At 42.6% G+C, this 20,674-nt stretch overlaps 2 protein-coding genes across 3 annotated transcripts in view; one reads left to right on the top strand and one right to left on the bottom strand.

Moving 5' to 3' along the window:
• The window catches only part of MLH3 (mutL homolog 3), a 32,118-nt gene extending 28,735 nt beyond the window's left edge, over nucleotides 1–3,383 (top strand). Inside the window, exon 14 of the transcript XR_006886302.1 lies at nucleotides 3,327–3,383. The gene's annotated coding sequence lies outside the window, so the exon portion shown is untranslated. The remainder of the gene's footprint in view (nucleotides 1–3,326) is intronic.
• Nucleotides 3,384–3,499: 116 nt separating this feature from the next.
• Nucleotides 3,500–13,451, bottom strand: EIF2B2 (eukaryotic translation initiation factor 2B subunit beta). 2 transcript variants are annotated; one of them, XM_046647286.1, is made up of 8 exons: nucleotides 13,199–13,451; nucleotides 12,981–13,101; nucleotides 12,678–12,826; nucleotides 11,303–11,466; nucleotides 10,573–10,668; nucleotides 9,829–9,966; nucleotides 8,515–8,581; nucleotides 3,500–4,448 (listed from the first exon to the last, which is right to left on the bottom strand). In XM_046647286.1, the coding sequence occupies exons 1-8, from the start codon at nucleotides 13,359–13,361 to the stop codon at nucleotides 4,444–4,446; spliced, it is 903 nt and encodes a 300-aa protein (XP_046503242.1). In that variant the 5' UTR covers nucleotides 13,362–13,451; the 3' UTR covers nucleotides 3,500–4,443. The 2 variants fall into 2 exon arrangements, with proteins under 2 accessions (XP_046503242.1, XP_046503241.1); XM_046647285.1 differs by lacking the exon at nucleotides 3,500–4,448 and adding an exon at nucleotides 6,717–7,272 and having other exon boundaries at nucleotides 13,199–13,450.
• Between the last annotated feature and the right edge of the window lie 7,223 nt (nucleotides 13,452–20,674).

The following is a 20,674-nucleotide window of genomic DNA, read 5'->3' as shown; positions in this document are numbered from 1 at the left end:
ACTGGGATGCCATACAATGAGAAAGATATTGCAACAAGAATTTTCACTTTTGTATTTCCTGACCAGCCTGCTCAAATTGGCCTTTGTATCAATGGAATGATTCTCCTCAATTTTTAATACAGGAAACAAATTTGTGCTCATGAAAGAAAAGTTCACTTGGCAACAGCCCTGCAGTGAATCTTACAGGAGCAATCAAGTATTGCATTCATCAGCGTGTGCCTCACAGAAGGTTCAAGGAAAGCCTTCACTGGTTTTCAAGGGGATCCTTGTAGAATTACGTAATTGGAACCCTGAAGAATAGGCACCACTGTCTAAAAATGGCCTTTATTCTTCTAAATACATATAAATGGTTTCATAGACTGGGAGACGTGACCTTAGAAAGGAGAGTGTTTTCAGGGGATTTGTGAGGCTGTCAGGGGCTCTGCTTCCAGGCCCAGTGGGGTGCTGTGGCCTCTGGCCCTCTGCCTCCGCTCTCTAGAGCTACGTGGAGGCCAGCTGTCCTGGGAGTTTTAAAAATCCTTTTGGGTCAGACCAATTTGTGGGATTAAAAACAGTGTTACAAGGGGCCAGCCCAGTGGCACAGTGGTTCAGTTCAGTGCACTCTGCTTTGGCAGCCTGGGTTTGTGGGTTTGGATCCCTGGCACAGACCTACACCACTCGTCATTCATGCTGTGGCAGCAACCCACATATAAAGTGGAGGAATATTGGCACAGATGTTAGCTCAGGGCTAATCTTCCTCAGCCAAAAAAGAAAAGTTACCATACCTCTTGTATTAGGATGATGGGGTGTGAGGTCAAAAGGTTTTGCTATAATCCCAAACCACTGTTTTCATGAGAATAGCAGAGGATTAGAAAAAGTTCTTCATATATTATGTAGCCAGTCTTCTGGGTAGCCAGACTCAAGCAATTTAAGAGATAATTACCCTATTTTAATAATTTATAAACTCAGTAGCATGTATCAGCATAAAACCAACCTATTAGCCAAAAATACCTAACATTACTTTGATTGCCTGTTAGAGTTTTGTTTTGTTCTGTTTTAATTCAGGTGCCATGAGAGCAAAGATATATTCAGTTTTCTAACACATGATAGTAATCATTAATACCTATATGGTGCTTTAAGGTTTACAAAATAATTTTTGCCTACCAAATTTGAACTCCTTGGCAATCCATGAGATAAGGTGGTATTATTCTCCCCATTTTACAAAGGGGGAATCTAAGGCTGAAAAATATTACTTATTTCTCTAAGATCACACAGCTAGTAAGTAAAGCTGAGAGTGGTATCCAAGTTTTCTGGCTCCAATAACAAGAATAGTTACCATTTATTGAGAGCTTACTATATACCACATGCTTTGTATACATTCTTTCTTTCTTTCTTTTTCTTTTTTTTGCTGAGGAAGATTGGCCCTGGGATAACATCTGTGTCAATCTTCCTCCACTTTTTATGTGGCTTGCTGCCACAGCGTGGCTGACAAGTGGTGTAGGTCCACGCCTGGGATCCAAACCTGCAAACCTAGGCCACCAGTGCACTGAATTCAACCACTATGCCGTGGGGCTGGCCCCAGTTATTTCTAATCCTTACAACAGTCCTCTTAGGAAGCTAGTATCTCTGTTTTACAGTGAGACTACTAAGGCACAGAGACGTTAACCAGTTTACTCAGGGCCTAGCTAAGAGAGCCAGAATTCAGACCCAAGTCTGTGTGAGCTCACATTGCACACTCCTTCCTATTATTACCCCATGCTGCCCTATATATTTGTAATTTACTAGGGATTTATCAGTTTGTAAACTTAGTAGTTCAACTTTATTAGATTCTGGTTAGTGGAGGCTTCATTAACTTTAGAGTAAAATTTGAGAGATGAGATGTGCAATGAAGCCATTCTTGAGAGTTCCTTTTTCAGTAACATTCATCAAAATTTTATTAAGTCAAGTTGCATACCTTTAAGAAGCTTAGCTTCAGTCTGGGAGAGACAAGGAAACTGATGATAGAATATGGTAACTTCCTCTAGGTTCAGGGATCCTGAGTTAAACAGCTATATCTTTATTATTGAGATAAAAGGGGATAACAATTCTGAAAGAATTAAAACTATAATGGCAAGAGGAGCTAATATCAGAAAAGCTTAAGGCAAAGCTTAGAGTGTAGACTGGAAGGAAGGCGAGAGACTGGGAGGGGGCTAGGGCAAGGTCCAGAACCTAGCTGGGGATCTGGAACTTGATGAGTAGTTGAGAATGGAGAGGTTCTAGCAATCAGATGTCAGAACGAGGCAAAGGATCAGACACAAATGACCAGCTGGGCTCTGGGCCTAACAGTGAAAAAACAAGGCAACCAAAACAGGGGCAGGGCAGGAGGGGGCCCAAGGCCAAGAGATGAGTAGGGGGCTGACGAAGCCAGGCCGAGGGAGAACAGATGCACCGCATCAGTTCCTAGAGAGCCTGGCAGCCAAGCTCAGCTGAAGCTGCAGGTGGGAGCCAGCATTGGCATATCTGAATGAAGGGAAGAACAGCTCCCTGCAGAGAAGCAGCCTCTCCCTACCTGTTCTCCACCTGAGGGGCTGCCCCATTCCAGCAAACCCTTTACAGGGGGCGAACACTGAGAACTGACTGGTGTGGTGCCACCACCTATCAGGCCTGCTTTCACCCTTTCTCAGCTGGAGCTGCTCATCAACACGAGATGGCAAAAAGGTGGGCTCAGGAGAGAGGAAAAGAAGGGATTCTGGGAAGCCAAAAATCTGCACAATCTACACCAAATAAACCCTTCCTTCTATCCCTCCGTTTTTTCATCATTCAGTAACTGTTCACTGAGTGAGTCCCGTCTAAATGTATGGCATAAGAAGTTGTAGGAGATAGAAAGAAAAAAGAGGTTATCCTATGGCTTAGGATTTTTCAAACACTTGGATCATTGCCCCATTTGTCATAGAGCACTCAGTCTTCTCCAGAAACATCTGATAAAGTTCAGGCAACCTGATCAAGCCCTGGGGAATCTGAGTGTCTTACATTTTGTAATCTATCAGGCCAGTAAGCTAGCGTGACTCAAGTGGCAGTCTGAAGAAGCTGGATTTGGCCTGACTTTACCCTTACAACTTGCCTGACTGTAAACAACTTGCTCTTGTTTACTTCAAAAGCAAGGAGTATCCAAGGCTGTCCACCCCTCTAAAAAAACGTGGTTTGGAGTTAGGTACTGCTATTTGTTTATCCTTATTCAAAGTGTTTCATCACCTCTCTTTTATAGTAGTTAACTGCCGCATGAATCTCATCAAGTGTTTTTGTTTTTGTTTTGGTGAGGAAGACTGTCCCTGAGCTAACATCTGTGCCCATCTTCCTCTATCTTATAGGTGGGTTGCCACCACAGTGTGGCTTGATGAATGGTGTAGGTCTGTGCCCGAAATCCGAACCTGCGAACCCAGGCCACCGAAGTGGAGCACGCCAAACTTAACCACTACACCACAGGGCCGGCCCTTCTTGTCAGGTTTGTAAGTAGCTTCCTTCTTCTTTAGGCACGTCTTAATACTAAATATAATGTGCCTGAAAAAACTCTACTGAAAGGCTCCTTCTCTTTAGCACGGTATTTAATATAAATATCAAGCAGTCACCATTTCAAGTGTGGTTAGGCTCCAAGGCTGCCCTCCATTGTGTGAGGGTTGTGAAGAAGACTGACAGCTTAGACTATAGCTCTTTATTAATAATTGCTTAGCCATTGAACAGTATCCTGGAACAGCTTTTTGGTGAATGAAAGAAGAATTCAAAGCGAAGTAGGCCAGATGTAAAACACTTCCAAACCACGTGTCAGAATAGCTCCTTTGTGCAAATGAGGTGCATGTCTGCAGAGGGAGGTTTTGTGAGGGCAGGAGGGCAGTATGGCCTTTACAGTAATTACATCACCATCTGGTGCTGTCCTGATGAACTGAGTTCTACGTACGTGGTATGACAGTCAGGTAGCTCCGTGATGAACTGTGTCCCTGGCAACCTTCATGAACCCAGACTGATGTGAGAGACTGCTTTGAGAAACAGTCTCGAAGCACGTCTGTGAAACTGACGATCCTCTGGGTGCCAGCATTTATTTCTTTGAGGTATCACTTTACACTTAAGTTTTTCTTGGTAGAGTGTTTTTTAGACTTCTTTTCTGAGGCTAAATTAGGAATTTCTGTTCCTTATTCGAGTTCCAAGAATTATGCCTTTCCTGCCCTCCGCCCAAATTGGAAGATATAAACCGTGGGAAAAGTATCTTTACAAACTGTAGTAAGTTATCTAACTTGGTTTATTTAGCATGTTCAGGAAGCCTTTCACATCCATGGAATCCTCTATTAATTCTCTCCAGGCTACAACGGTTTTCTTCCTTAGTTTCTGGGTTCTGCCTGCAAAGGCAGAGGTGGGAGGGAGTGGTAGTAAGTCAACATGGAACTCCTCAGTTTCTCCCTGTTTAGATCACCTTCTGATATTTATTTCCAATATTTACTCTGAAAGAGGAAAAGGGAGAGAGGGAAGTAGAGAAACAAGGCATATAAATAGCTCTGTGGGATTTACTTAATTGAGGTCCTAAAGATTCTGAAGAATATGCATCTGTGCAGTTCTGTGCTAGGCGCTGGAAGAGCTGACCCAAAAGAGACACCCCTGTAACCTTCATCCATCTCAGTCAGGCCTGGGAAGGATGTTGGTGCTAATTTTAGACCAGAGACTAAGATGCACAAAGGACAAGTATCGTAAAGCATTTTTGGAGCCAAAAACAGATTTAAATTCCTTGACTCACTGTTGCTCTTACTCCAGACCACACAATTGTACCCAAGTGAATTGCTGTTAGAATTGGTGCCTTCAGAGGAGATAATTGCTCATAATTGGTAGCTATAAGCCACTTCACTGAGAAAGCGTGGGGTCTTAGATGCTTTAAGAAATAATGGGACAGACTGAGGCCTGAGTGAGTCAGGATCTTCTGAGTCAAAGAGCTTTTAGGTCGGTCTTTTAGACTGACCCTCTGCAATCTTGTTTTTCCCCTCTCAGGGAAGACAAGAGCCCTAAGGCCAAGATCTGTCTCAAGAAGGTATCACATAAAAGTAGAGGCCTTTCCCTCGTAGCCTACCTCTGGCCGGTGTTTACCGAAGTGTGGCTATCAAATCACCTGTGAACATCCCTTGGGCTGCTTACTGTTAAACATGCAGACTCCTAGCGCTCCCTACAGACTACGCCACGTGACAATACAGACACTGCCACATGGGGCAGGAGGTGGCCTTTGTGAGAAGCATCCCAGAGGTTCCTCGTTACACCTCAGACCTCTGCTTTGGACCAGTACTTCCCAAACATGGCAGACAATCTGGATTACCTGGGGAGACTTTTTGAAAACATAACTACTATCATAGTACATGTAAAACATAGGAATACTATATAAACTTACTAAATAAAGTTAGACGATGTCCCCCTGCTTGCACGAGTTGGTGTTATTCTTCCATACTTTCATCCTGCACATGCACACATTTGTTTTGTTGTAACGAAGTAAGGGTCATACGCATATTGCTCTGCAGCTTGGTTTTTTCCCAGCTTGTTTTCGTTAACAGAAATTAAAATGGACTTTCTTATAAATCTACTCCATTCTTTCAACACAAGGGTCACAACTCAGATGCCTCTGGGGGTTAAACAGATAGCATAAGTGAGTTAAATGGACCAGGGAGGAACTGAAGAAAACTGGAGGTTTTCCATCTAATGGAATCAGAAACTACTCAACTACAGCAAACTGCTGCCATTTGGGAACATAGACCCAGAATCGCCAAATCTTCTGAGTTTTCAAGAGAAACAAAAAAATCTCAATTTGTTTAATGTGCAAGCTCCAGATTTTTAAATATTGGTAACCAATTCAAAGGTGCATTGAATTGGGTGAAGCAACTAAAATGTCTTCAATCCCGACACTGCCCTCAAACCACCCTTTTGAAACCTCAATTGCAGTGTATACATATTTCACAGTATGTCATACTTATTAAAATGCTATTGCTGGACACAGGCTATGACATTCCAGCTGCTACAATGGACATTCTTGTCTTTATTTTTGTGTGCTTATACAAGTATTTGTAGAAGTGCAGGTTCAAAGTTAACCTAGAAAAGGTTGTACCAATTTAAAATCCTATTAACAAGACAGGAGAGGGTCCTTTTCTGGGGAGCTTTCAACAGATTCCCAGGGGCCGCCCGAGACCAGATAAACTAGGTCTGGAATGGAGCCCAAGATTGTATTTTTTTTTTTAAAGTTTAGCACCTGAGCTAACAACTGTTGCCAATCTTCTTTTTTCTTTTTCTTCTTCTGCTTTTTCTCCCCAAATCCCCCAAGTACATAGTTGTATATTTTAGTTGTGGGTCCTTCTAGTTGTGGCATGTGGGACGCTGCCTCAGCGTGGCCTAATGAGCGGTGCCATGTCCGCACCCAGGATTCGAACCAGTGAAACCCTGGGCCACTGTAGTGGAGTGTGCAAACTTAACCACTTGGCCACGGGGCTGGCCCCTGTATATTTTTTTAAGCTTCCTAATGATTCTTATGATCAGAGAGGTTCTGGAACCACTGTCTTAGACTACTAACAAGTCGTTTGAGACCATTTCCAGTGAATTATAAGGGAAATGGTGAACACTTCCAGTTGCCCTCCTGTTGTAGAGTGTTAGCTCTTTACAGCCCCCTAGGAAAACACGAAAAGGGCTCTGCTGCTGTTGTTTCAGGCACAGTCAGAGCAGAACAATAAATAAACCAACTCAGGAACCTTCGAGCAGCTTTTATTGGCACAGTCTAAGAAAAGGTGTGGTAGCCATTTCTGAGCAAAACCCTGTATCCTGGCAAGGTATTCAGTGTTATGTTTAACACACCACTAAACCAGGAAGTTTAAGTTCCTGAAACAGATGCGTCAGGTCACTTAGAGGCTCCAAAATCAATAGGTCAAGCCCTGCTGCTCTGTTAAGACCCGAAAGGCAGGAGACAGTCCAGGATGTGCGTCCTTGTTCCAGGGTGACTAAAAAGGCGGGGAACAGTATCAAGTCTTTCTCTGGGTTGACTCCAGTCCACTCCCCCATTACAAGGAAGATGCGTTTTAGCAGTAGCACTGGAGTCTCCTCTCCATTCTGTGTTTGCCTAAGCAGCTTCCGCTTAGGATGAGGGTGGTCATAGGACATGATCATCAGGATGGTAGAGTTCACTCATCAGGCGGTATATGTAGGAAGGTGCGTTCCCACCAATGTTGGAGATAAAGAGGGTAATGAGCTCTGGGGGGACGTAGTCAAACACAGGGCAGTGAACGCTGACCTTCTCCAGAATGTCCCCTGAAAGGCAATCACACGTGCTAAAGATAAAACTGAGGATCCTGCCCTAATAATTAAGTAGCATATAGATTCTAAGCTCAATAATGCAGGCATACTTGCGACCCCAAGGAAGGCAAGCTGCAGCAAAATGTGAATATGAAGAGATGACTTCAATCATGGTACTTCCCACTTAAAACTGTCCAATGCCCTTCCACAGCCCTTAGAATAAAATTCAAATTTGGGATTGCAACCTTCAAAATCTGGCCCCTCCCCACCATACCACACTAATTATAATTCGTACAGCTCTCCTTCTTGCTCATTTCTCTCCAGACATACGGCCATCTTTTACCAACTGCATAAGCATGTACCCAACTCAGGCCCTTTGCACCAACTCCTGCAAAACTCTTTCCTTGATCTTCACAGGGTGGGCTCTATTCATTCAGGACTCAGCTGAAACGTCATCTTATTAAGACCCTTCCCCAATCTAAGGAAGTCTCCTAGCCACCTTCCATCACATCATCCTTATTTGTTTTCTTCCTAAAACATCTCACGACCTGACCTTTTTTTATCTGTCTTCTGCAATACAACATAAGCTCTATGGGAGCAGAGCCTATCTAGTTGTTCACCGTTACATCCCTGGTGCTACACTAGCGCTGGATGCGCCGTGGATGCTCAAAAGATATTTCGTGAAAGAATGAAGTTTGAATAAATGGATGAAGTTATTCAACTTCCAAGAATAGCTGGCACCCCAAGTACTATGCTTTGCTGCCAGAGGGTGTTTAAGGCCGTGTTAACTGTTGATGAGGCAGCAAGCTCACTGAGCAGAGCGGCTGACTCAGAAGAAGTCAGAGAGAAGGAGCCCAGCACACAAAGGTATCCAGGCTACGGCCGAGTTTTCTAAGTAGGAATGTTTCAGAGCCTGCTCCCTTTGGCAGCCACGTCACCAAAATGACTCCCTACAGCAACTGAAACAAGTACATTTTCCCACTGGGTTGTTGCCTGTGTCTCAGACAATGTGCAAAGCCAAACCCAGTCAGTGCTGGGTGATCCCACACATCATGGCCCCAGTAACTCAGCTAAATATATTACTCTCAGAACAAAATGAACGTGGATCAGGTCCCCAAGCCCTCTAAGCTGCTAAAGAAAACAGTCCCCATGGGAAATACGATAGAAAGCACAACCTGACAGCATTCAATTCCGTGGACTACCAAAACCAAAAGACCAACACAGACACGTGCACATGCACACACACAACTTCTGTACCTTCTGTGAAAGGCAGGACTTCTTCAGGAGCCACAAACTTGTGAAATGAATCTTCTTCATTGGGGAACTGGAAAAGGAAAAATTTAAAAAAAAATAAGAGACCCAGCAATTCCACTTCTAGGGGTATGTACCCAAAAGAAATAAAAAACATGGGGGCCAGCGCAGGGGCATAGTGCTTAAGGTTGTGCACTCTGCTGTGGTGGCCTACGGTTCATCAGTTTGGATCCCGGGTGCAGACCTACGCACCGCTTAGCAAGCCATGCTGTGGCAGGCATCCCACATATAAAATAGAAGAAGATGGGCATAGGTGTTAATTTAGGGCTAATCTTCCTCAAAAAAAAAAAACCAAACAAACAATAACATATGTCCACACAGAAACTTGTACATGAATGCTCACAGCAGCAGCATTCACAAAAGCCAAAAGACAGAAAAAACCCAAATGCCCATCAACAGATGAATGTTTAAAGAAACTGATATATCCATACAATGGAACATTATTCAGCCATAAAAAGGAACAGCATACTGTGCTACAACTCAGATGAACCCCCCAAAACATTACACTCAGTGAAAAAAGTCAGAAACCAAAGGGCACATATTATATAATTCTTTTTATATGAAATATCCAAAATAGGCAAACCCATAGAAATAGAAAGCAGATTAGTGATTTCTAGGAGATGGGGAGAAAGAAGCCTAGAGAGTGATTACTTAACACATATGGACTGTTTTTCTGGGACGATGAAAAAGTTTTGAAATTAGACAGTGGTAGCTGCATAATGCTGTGAATGTAGTAAATGCTACTAACTGCACAGTTTAAAATGGTTAATTGTGTTATGTGAATTTTACCTCAATTAGAAAAAATAGAGACCTATAAGTGGGTTAATATTTTCAAGGCAAATAGTTTCCATCACTGATGAAATGGCTCTTCACTTAGTAACTGCTTGCATTCAGGCTACAGAGGACAGTCCCTGGAACTATGATAAATAAAATGGATTCTGTGTTCCTAATTTCAACTTGCTTGGCATTTTCAGAAATGGTCAGGGTGACAGGGAGTGGTGACAAGGTAAACAAAGGGGCTATGCACTGTCTTGACCTTACAATTTCAACTTCCTAAAGCTGGTGGGTTATAACCGTCCATTGTTTTTCCTGGATCAAGTCTTCTGTGGCTTTTTCCAGCCTCTGCTGGGTTTGAGCCACTGAGTACATGCAGATAAAGAGAAGCCCCAGAAGGAGTAGGTTGAAAGCCCAGAGTTTAAGCCTCACTTTGGCTTCCTTCTCTCTGTTGGCTAGAGAGAGACCAGCTAGAGACAGACATACCTGTGGGGAAAGCTTGAACATAGGAGCACAGACGATGAGTGGCGTGGAATGGTGTTTTGCTGCCAATGCTAGAGTGTGAGTTCCTGTCACAGCTCTCAAGGCACCATTGGCCAGGATGGTCTTTGTGCCAATGATCACCTTTGGGACAGGAAGAAAAATGTGAGCCATCCCGGGGATAGAGCCTTAAAAGAGTCATTAGGCACAACAGCCTGAATTTGCAGGCCTCCATCTTGGTATCCTGGGGGGTCACAGACCAGTAGTGGGAAAGGGATTCTAGGCTCAGGACCACAAATTCTAGCCTAAGAGTGGGTTTCCACGGTTAGAATGAACACAGTACATGACAGAGAACTGCAATATCTACTGCTCTTAGCCCTGTCTTTTCTGGAACTCTATATGCCACACATCCTGAGAAGCCGGGAGCCTTTCTACTCACATCCACCACCGGCAAGCTGTCTGAGCATAATGCAGAGCTCTCCACCCGATCCCTAGCAGCTGACATGCTTAGCATAGTCCTACTTCATTCTTTCCAAAGCTTTCACCAAAAAGAGGCTACTCCAAGTGAGGGACAATGATACAGATAAAGGGAAAAGAAATTCAGTTGATATATTAAAAAGGCCCAAGTGTGTACTTTCAAAAGGTCCTAGAAGCTTTCTTCTCTTCTCCTGGATATTACAGGAGGGGGAAAAATGTTTCAGAAGTATCATCTTTATGAATTCAACATAATATAACTCCAAAGACACCCACCTTGTTGACTCTTGACATAACAGCAAAAATGGCAGCATCAGTCATGACAGTTGTCTCAATACCCGCATCGGACAAATTGACTGCCATTTCATGGCCCTGCAATAGGAGAGAGAGGCGGATGCTGGGAGAAAGAGCGACAGAGTGAAAGACCTTGCAAACGTAACTGTACCTGGAGAATTCTGTGATACGGGGCACATCCAACACCCACTTTCAACAGATAACTCATTTTTCTGCCTATGGGAGGTATTCTCTGGTGAGTGGCAGGAAGCCCAGGGGAAGCTGACAAATGTTTAATACTCCACAGCAGCAACAGAGCAGCCACAAAACTGGAAATACTACTTGCTTGTGTAATCGGGCCGACAAGGTAGCTCCTGGCTCATTATTTTACCACATCCTGCATCCTTACATATTTCCTTTTTTGAGACCTATTATCTACCTAGGGATCGAGTGAGGTCAGACCAAGCATCAGTCATCCCAAAGATAATTTACCCTATTTTGATTCCTAAAAGAACCAATATTTATCTTTTCTGTGATTCAGCGGTTCATCCAATTTTCTCAAATCGATGTTTAAAAATGTTCACAGGATGGACAACCTGAAAATTCCCTTAATGTTTTACTTTATCTTCTCGATATCTTGCTTATCAATTCAAAGTTGTTATGGACCCCATCTATCCCTCTTTTAATCTCTCCTCATTTTTCATTTTTCTTAGCAACCTCAGCTGTCCCCTACCTGGCAGAAAGGAGCACACTCTGCCACAATGACATGGAATTTCCTCTTCCGGGCGGCCTCTTTGAGGAAGGCCTCTACTGTTCGAGAGAAGCCAATGGTCATGATCACCTCATTGGAGTGGATGTGCTCCAGAGCCTGGGCTGCAATGTTCTCCGTTGTCCCTTCTGTAAGAATAGTCAGTTTTGCAAGGAAAATATGAAATTGCCATGCTACATTATGAACAGATAACAGAACACAGAAAGGGACATGTGTCCATCACACAGACTGCCCACCTAGCTGACCCTGGTAACAAGCTTAAAGGATTTCATGTGAAATGTCACATTTCCTTAAAAGCCCCACTCCTGGGGGTCTCCTACCTCCCAAGTTCTCAGTCTGCCCTCTTTCCCAGCAGTAGCCTACTCACCAACTCCCCTCTAACCCCCACCACTACAGCAGCTCCTTACAATTGACTTTGAAGACAATGAATTCAGGCAAGAAATGGCCCAATCTGGGAAATCCTCAAGTGCTGAGAGTAGGGTAAACAGAGCTTCCCCAAAAGAACTCTTCCTCCCAAAGGTGACCACAACACTTCCACCCGAGAGAGGAAAGCCAGAGAAGAAAAACAAAGGAGGAATTTGGAAGCAGCAGCTCAGTGCACAGACAGACCCAGCTTCTTCCTCCCCTGGGGATCTCTGATTGTAATGAATATCTGAAGGTCTTCTGGGACACAAAGACAAGGGGGTTGGAGGTTTTGTGTGTGTATCAAAATTCAAGAAGTTGTTTAGGGGATAGCCTGGTGGCGCAGTGGTTAAGTTCATGAGCTCCGCTTTGGCAGCCCAGGGTGCACTGGGGGATTCTGGGCACAAACCTACACACCACTCATCAAGCCATGCTGAGGCAGTGTCCCACATACAAAATAGAGGAGGACTGGCACAGATCTTAGCTCAGGGACAATCTTCCTCAAGCAAACAGAGGAAGATTGGCAACAGATGTTAGCTCAGGGACAATCTTCCTCACAAAAAAAAAGAAAGAAAGAAAAGAAAAGAAGAAGAAGACTTTTAAGCCTTTAAAAAAAAAAGAGGAAGTTTAGTGAAGAAGGATCTAACAACTGTGGTTTTAGGGGGATTCATCTCTTTAAAATGAAAATAAAGCCCTTCCCTAATAGAGTCTCTGTCACAGTGCATTTGCAGTCCATAAAGGGTTAGTCTGTAAGGAAATGTAGAGAGGGTTGTTAGACCTGCCACCTATTCCAAGCGTTCCTAATCAGGATGGAGAACAAACGTCTGAGAACCATGGGACTGGTTAGCTCCCATCTCTGCTAACGAAAAACCTCCAGAGTCCTGTTTCCTCATCTGCCTGCAACCTGTCCTGTCCACCCAAGGATCAGGACTCTTACCCAGTTCCACAAGCAGCTCGCTAATTGCCTCAATGATGTTGGACTGGAGTTGCGCATAATGTAAGCTGAAGTCCTCGGTCAGGCCTCCAGATGTCAAAAGTTTGTGCAGGGACTCCTGCTGATCGCTCTCGTCGCTCCGTCCGTGGAGTCTATGGAAGCAACAAGACACAAAGAGGGAGGTGGGGAGGAGGTGTGGTCATTTAAGTAACAGGAGCTGCTCAGCTCCAATAAAGGATCCAACCAGAGAGAGGGGCGCAAAAAGCGTCACTGGGTCCAACCCAGAGCCCAGGACGTGGGCCTGACCTGCCATACTCCTCCCGGATAATCCTGAGCACTCTCCGCACCATGTTGCCCACGGTAGTCTCTGAGGGCTGCGCGGCCGCCATCCTCCGGCCCTCTCTGCGGATCAGCTCCATCAGCTCCTCTGCGGTCCGAGAGCGAGAGCGTGAGCAGGGCAAACGCGCGGTGAAGATCGGGAACAGAAAGCGACGAGGGGCGCGACGGAGCTAGGCCTGCCTCACCTGCGTTGCTCCAGCGGTGGTCCGTGATGATCCGGCGCAGCAGCCCCAGGGTCTCCCGAGCCATGTCCTCGGAGCTGCGCCTCCCGCCGCCCCGCTTCAGGGTCTCCACGAAACTCTCGATCCTCTCGGACAACTCCGAGCCCCTCGCCGCGGCTCCTGGCATCTCGAAAACAGCCACCTCGCCGGCGGAATCCACACCGGCACCAACTCCGAGTGTGCACTTCCGGGGACATCGAGGTCGGCTTCCGCTCTGCGAGAGAAACTGTAGTTTGGAAGACGGCGGGCCACGCCCCTCGCCGCCACCGCCCGCCCTCTCCGTCTGCCTGAGCCAATCAGAGACTGGGAGCTCGAGTTTTTCCGTTGCAGCGGGAGAACCGGAAGTGGGCTTTCCTGGTTCCTCGGACGCCGAACGAAGGTGATGCGTGAGGCCTGTAGAGGGTGGCTCGTCTCGTTGCTATGGGAACAGCCGGTCTGTACGGCCCCCACCGCGGCTCGAGGCTAAACTGGAGAAGTTGCTGCCCTCTTTCCTGGTCCCCCAGCTCTGGTGACGGCCCGGTGTCTGACGCAGACGCTCAGAGCGCGCGTCTACCTTGGGCAGACCCCGGTTATAACGCTGTTACGTTGCATGGGACTGGTTCGTCTGCTCCTGTGTCTGTCTCTCTGATACATTCAGCTCCCCGGGGACAGGGACCATATATCTTTTTTGCCTTTGCATTCCCAATGCCCAGCACACGTAATATAAGGCAGAGGAATCCAACATGAGGAGACCGAATACCCACCAATCAGGAGATTCAAACTGGGAGCTAATATGGGAGCCTTTAATACCAAGGGCTGCCATTTACTTAAAGCTTACTAGGTGTTGGGCACTGTGTGTGAATTGTTTCATCTAAGGCAACTCCGTGAGATAGGTCCTCTTATTCTCATTTTACAGATTAGGAAACAGACCCACAGAATTTAAGCAGTTGTTAAGGGGACGGCATCATGTTTAATCCAGGTCTGTCTGAACCCGAAGTCTGTATGTAGTGAGAATTTCTGATTAATTTCCTTAAGATAAATTCTTAGAAGTAGAATCCTTGGGCGCACACATTTCTGACTTTTGTTATAATTGACAAATTGCCCTCCAAAAAGATTATATCAAAACCAACATCAGAGTACAAAAAATAAAACTAGAGCCCAATATCCCTCATGAGCATAGATGCAAAAATCTGCAACAAATTATCAAATCCAGCAATACATAAAAAGATGAACACAATTACAAAGGAGAATTTAAACCTGGAATGCAAAGCTTTCATAATTTGAAAATCAAATCAATTTAATGTACCATATTAACAATCTTAAAAGGAAAACCACATGATCATATCAGTTGATGCAAATAGCCTTTGACAAAATTCAACAGCCATTCATGATTTTTAAAACTCTCAGAAAACTAGAAATAGAGGGGAACTTATTCAACTTGATGAAGAGCGTCTACAAAATCCTGCACCTAACATCATACTTAATGGTGAAAGACTTCTTTCTGCTTCAGGTCAGGAACAAAGCAAGGATGTGCACTCTCACCTCTCCTATTCAATCCTGTACTTAAAGTCCTAGCTAGTGGAATAAGGCTTGAAAAAGAAATAATTTTTAAAAGCATACAGACAGGCAAGAAAAAAAAACCTGTCCCTATTCAGAGAAGGCAGGATGTCTACATAGAAAAATCCCACAGAATCAAAATAATAACAAAAAACTTCCTAAGACTAAGAGGTGAATTTAGCAGGATACAAGGTCAACACACAAAAACCAGTCATACTTCTAAGCACTAGCAACGAATAATTAGAAACCAAAATTGAAAACACTGTAGATCCCAAAAGCCATAAACTATTTGTCAGTTTTCCTGTGTGTTAAGTTTACAACGTCTTAAAGATTGTATCAATTTATATGCTTGTTAGTATTTACCATGTTCTGGCCAATTTTGGATATTGTCATTCTTTATTTTTCCAGATATCAAGCCATTAAAAAAATAAGGTACATACTATTTTATACATCCAAAAGAATATGTATATGTGCGTGTGTATAACATATATATACACAAGTTATGAAGCATGACAACAAAATGAACACCCACGAACCCATCTCTCAACTTAAAAACTAAAATTCTCAAATGCATAGACACAGGCGGTAGTATGGTGGTTGTCAGGGGCTGGAGGGAGGGGAAAGTTATTGTTCAGTGGGCACAGAGTTGGTTTTACAAGATGAAAAGAGTTCTAAAGATGAATGGTGGATAATGGATGTACATTTACATTACACAACAATGGAAATGTACTTAATGCCACTGAACTGCACACTTAAAAAGAGTTAATGTGGTAAATTTTATGTCATGTGCGTTTTACCACAATTAAAAAAATGTGATATATTTTTTTTTTAAAGATTTTATTTTTTCCTTTTTTCCCCCAAAGCCCCCCAGTACATAGTTGCATATTTTAGTTGTGGATCCTTCTAGTTGTGGCATGTGGGACGCTGCCTCAGCGTGGTTTGATGAGCAGTGCCATGTCTGTGCCCAGGATTCGAACCAACGAAACACTGGGCCGCCTGCAGCAGAGCGCGCGAACTTAACCACTCGGCCACGGGGCCAGCCCCAAAATGTGATATATTTTTTAAAAAAACTAAAACACTGCTGATACCGTCACACTGATGTGTGTACAATTCTCCTACCCTATTTCCCTGCCTTTCCCACACCCAAGGATAATCACTAATCTAAATTTTGATTGATATTCCTTTGCTTTATAAAAAAAATAATTGATTATATATTTACAATCCCTAAAAAGCATGTTGTTGAGCTTTGCTTGTTTTTGAGTTTTTTACAAGGGGTATTATAATGTCATTTTCTACAACTTGCTTTTTCCACTCAATATGACATTCCTGAAATTTTCCCATGTTGCTACCATGTATCTGTGGTTATCTCGTTTGCATTGCTGCATAGTATTCCATCATGTGACTATATCACGATTTATGTATTCATTTTCCTTCAACGGATATTTGAGTTGTTTCCAGTCTTTTTGGGAGGTGGGTGAATGTAAGCTATAAATATTCTTGTGTATACTTTGGCACACCTACAAGTGAAACAACTGAGTCATGGGTTATGTGAGTATTTAACGTTACAAACAGTGCTAGTCTTCCAAAGTGGTAAAATTGATGTGTCCTCCTTCCAGCGGAACTTAGAGTTCCAGCTGATCTACATCCTTACCAGCACTTGGTGTCATCACCTGTTTTATTTTGGAGGAATCAGGTGGATATAAAAGGATATCTCATTGTCATCTTAATTTGTTTTCCTGATTACTATTGAGGTTGTTCATTTTTCTCACATGGTTACTGGCCATGTGTTTTTTCTCCTTTGTGAAATATCTATTTGTGTCTTTTGCATACTTTTGGCTTTTAAAAAAAATCTTTTTCTAATAGATTTTTAGGAGTTCCTTATATATTCTGAATACTAATCTTTTTCAGTCATTTGTGTTATAAATATCTTCTCTCAGATAATGGCTTGTCTTTGTATTCACTTTAAGTTGTCTTTGAACAGAGTTCTTTGTTTTAACATGGTCAAATTTATCAACTTTGTCTTTTATAGTTAATGCCTCTTGTATTTTATTTTTAAAAAAATCTTTCGCTAAAGTCATAAAGATAATTTCTTGTATTTTCTTCTAAATAATTTACAATTTTGTCTCTACACATAATTTTGAATTACTTTCTATGGAGGGTGAGAGATGGGAATTCAATTCTATTTTCTTTTTCCATTCTTTCTCCAGTGATTTTCAATGCTACCACTGTAATTATTTCAAGTTACTGTAATGTGTGAGTCTGTTTGGGGGCCCTCTATTTTGTTCCATTGCTAAATTGCCTATCCCTGAACCAACATCACATATTCTTAATTACTATTGTCTTATTAATAAAAACATAGTCTTGCTATCAGATAATAAAAATCCCCTTTGCCATATTCCTTTCTTTAAGAGGATCTTGACTAGTTTTGGGCCTTATCTCTTTCATATATATTTTGGAAATAACTTGTCTATTCCTCAAAAAAAAAAACTATTGAGATTTTGATTGAAAGTGCTTTAAATCTTTAAATCAGTTTGAGAATTGACATCTTTAAGGTACTGAGTCTTCCTGTCCATGAACATGGTATATATGTCCATTTATTTAGGTCTTCTTTAATGTCATCCAGTATAATTTTGTAATTTTCTTTATATAGGTCTTGCACATCTTGTGTAAGATTTATTCCTAGGCACCTTATATATTTGTTGCTATTGTAAATGATTATCATTTTTTTCATCATTGGCAAATTGGTAGAGAAAATACAAAAACTGTTTAATTTGCATTTCTGTATTCATTAACCAAGATGAACGTTTTTTCATGTTTCTTTACCATTTGCTTTTTGTCTCTTATGAATTGCCGTTGCATGTGATTTGCCCATTTTGCTAATGTCATATATGGCAGGCACTCTGGTTGTGCACCTAATATCCATTTCTTTCTTCTTCCTTGTTAAAAAGCACTGATTTTGTTTGGTTTTTACTCATAGGGGAAGTGGTTTTAGCTTATGGATAAATCCTGATTGGTCTAAGCCAATCATAGTAATTCCATTCTCCTTTTTTTATAGATTGGTGTAGGGTAACCTATTTTCTAGCCAGTGGCATATGGGGGAGATCTATTTAGGACTTCCTGGAAAGGTTTCCCTGTTCTTAAGAAAAAACCAGAAGACTACTTAGTTTCTTCTACCTCTGGTCTTCTTGGATATGATGCCTGGAGTTACTGCAGCTATGTTGTGACCATGCAGCCTCAAGACTGAGGATAAAGTTAACATGCTGAGGGTGACAGAAAAGAAAAACAGAAAGAACCTAGGCTTTTGATAATATCAACACATACTGGATATTTTACATGTGTTAACTTTTTTCATCCTTACACCAATCCTATGAGATAGATACTATTAATATAACCATTTTCAAAAGAGGAACCTGAGGCATAAATAGGATAAGTAACTTGCTCAGTTTCACACACCCAGCAAGTGGAAGAGCTGGGATAAAAACCCAACAGTCTTGCTTCCAAGCCTCTCAGTCTATGTATTGTGGTGTCTTTTATTAAAGTCGTTGTGTGAAATCAGCAACTCCAGAAGTTGCCCTATCTGTAGACTTCTTATTATATGAAGTGATAAATTTCTCTCTTTATATAATTTCAAATGGGGTTTTCTGTCACTTGCAGCCCAAAGCATCTGGATATTGGGTATTTATCTTTTTCTAGTTTATTTGAGATCTATTTATATGTTCAGGATACCAACTATTTGACTGTAATTAGTGTTGCAATATTAGTATATTTAGGAACTTGGCCCAATTCTCATATATTGCTGTGGGATTGTAAATTGAAACACCTTTCAGAAGGACAATTTGGAAAAACATAGCAAAAGACTGTAAGAATGTTCATTCATACCCTTTAAACTAGCATGCCCATGGCTAGAAATTTATCCTAAGGAAATAATCAGAAATAGGCACAAAGATTTGTCCATAATATTTTCCACGATATTATTTATTACACAAAAGTCAGAAATATTCAAAATTAGGAAGTTGGTTTGGAAATTACAGTACAGCCACATTACATTACTCTTAGCTATAACTGTTAAATAACTCAGTGCTAAAATAGATAATAAAAGAGACTTTCTTTAAAGTCTGCAATTTTTCAAAAAATCAGGATATGAAACGAGTATATTTGGTGGGAATCTCAATTTCATTTAAAAATGTATGTTATTCATATGTATTTTATATATAAAATATATGTATACACACACGCACACACATACTTACACATACGCACAAACCTATACATAAATACGTGTATATATACCATCTGTCTGTCTGTCTAATCTATCTACTATCTCTCTATCTATATAGGTTTGGGGTGGGTGTGTGGATATGTGTGTGTTTCAATGACATGTACCAAGATGTTAACAGTGTCTGTCTCTGGAAAGTATGATTACTGATTTATCAGAGACCGCTCATTGCCTCAAAAGCCATTCTTCTCTAGTGATAGAGTTTTATCAGGGCAAATAGCCACCTAGAGTAAAGCCTGCATTCCCCAGGCTCCCCAGCAGGTAGATGTGGCCATGTGACCACATTATTACAAGGGGATCGTGTGAAAGTGTTGCTGCTTCTGAGAACCTTCCCTAGGAGAGAGCTGGCATGGATCCTTGGCCTCTTTATCCCTTGCTCTTTCTTGCTGCCTTTCTGCTCTGGCAGCTGAGATGTCGAGGATGCAGGCCACACGGCAGGGATGGCAGAGTGGTGAGCTGGAAGAAGCCGGGGCACCTGAGGGCTCTGTGGAGCAGACGCCCGCACCAACCTGGGCTTCTGGATTTCATGTAGCTGTGAGCAAAATAAACTGCAGTCTTGTTTAGGCCACTGTGATCTTTGAGTTTCTGTCTCTTGCAATCGCCCCCATTCCTAACAAGTACAAGAGTGATTTTTATTTTCGTTTTTGAACTGTTCTGTATTTTCTAAAATTTCTACGATAAACACATCCCACTTATAATCAGAAAGAAAAGTTATTTAAGACAGAGAAGAAAAGTAAGAAATCCTTCATCAGGCCCATTCTCTCAACCAGGAGTATGATTATTTTGACCAAATCTTCCAGATTTTTCCAAAGTGTCCCAATTTCAAACATTCTGACTAATTGTCTGCATGATTGTCAAATCACAGTTTCCAAACTTAATTTGGGGAATAAGGTGATTATGATGATAATCCTCAACTGGGCGGAGGGAGGCTGACTAAAATATTTGCGTCTTTCTCCTCCTGTTCTAAAGAATCTCCTTAGGCCATCAGATCACTTCCTTTTCCTGAAGGACTTTGACTCAACGCTGCGGCATGTGAATGCGCTACTGTTTTTATCCTTCTCTGATTGTTTTCATGGATAAGTCATGTCTCTACGCAACCTGAGAACAAGTGCTATTGTGGTGGACACCTGTTGTTTTTGTCTGCCCTACACCCGCTTTCCTTTGGGAACTGCTCCTCCTCATCCCATGTCATTTGGGTGGAACTGTCAGTCCCAGGGTCTCCTGGTGCCTCAAGTGGCCCCTAGCCACAGGGATGGCACACCACTCAGGTCTGGTCAGTCGCCCCACTTCTCCACTGATTGGTTGTGCAAAGCCATTCAGTCCTTCCCTGTGATTTGCTATATGGACCCTTGAAGGAAGCAGGCTTCTCTCCTTTAGATCATGTTCTCTCCTTTAGATCATAAGGAGGTCAGCTTGGGACTATCAGTGGCCAGCTTTCCTGCCTCATGGAGAAAGCTTGTCTGCAGGAGCAAGTCAGGCAGCTGCTCCAGGAGAAGCAGAAGCAAGCAGAGCAAGATCTTAGAGTGAGAGAGAAAGAGCAACTGAGCTGATGTAGACCCTTAGATCTAGCCAGGCCTAAAGGTAGAGCCACTCTTCTGCCTGCTTGACTAGAAGCTAAGCTTGTTCTA

This window comes from Equus quagga, chromosome 20 (genome assembly GCF_021613505.1).
Source record: "Equus quagga isolate Etosha38 chromosome 20, UCLA_HA_Equagga_1.0, whole genome shotgun sequence".
Lineage (NCBI taxonomy): Eukaryota > Metazoa > Chordata > Mammalia > Perissodactyla > Equidae > Equus > Equus quagga.
This window is presented reverse-complemented; position numbering and strand designations above follow the sequence as displayed.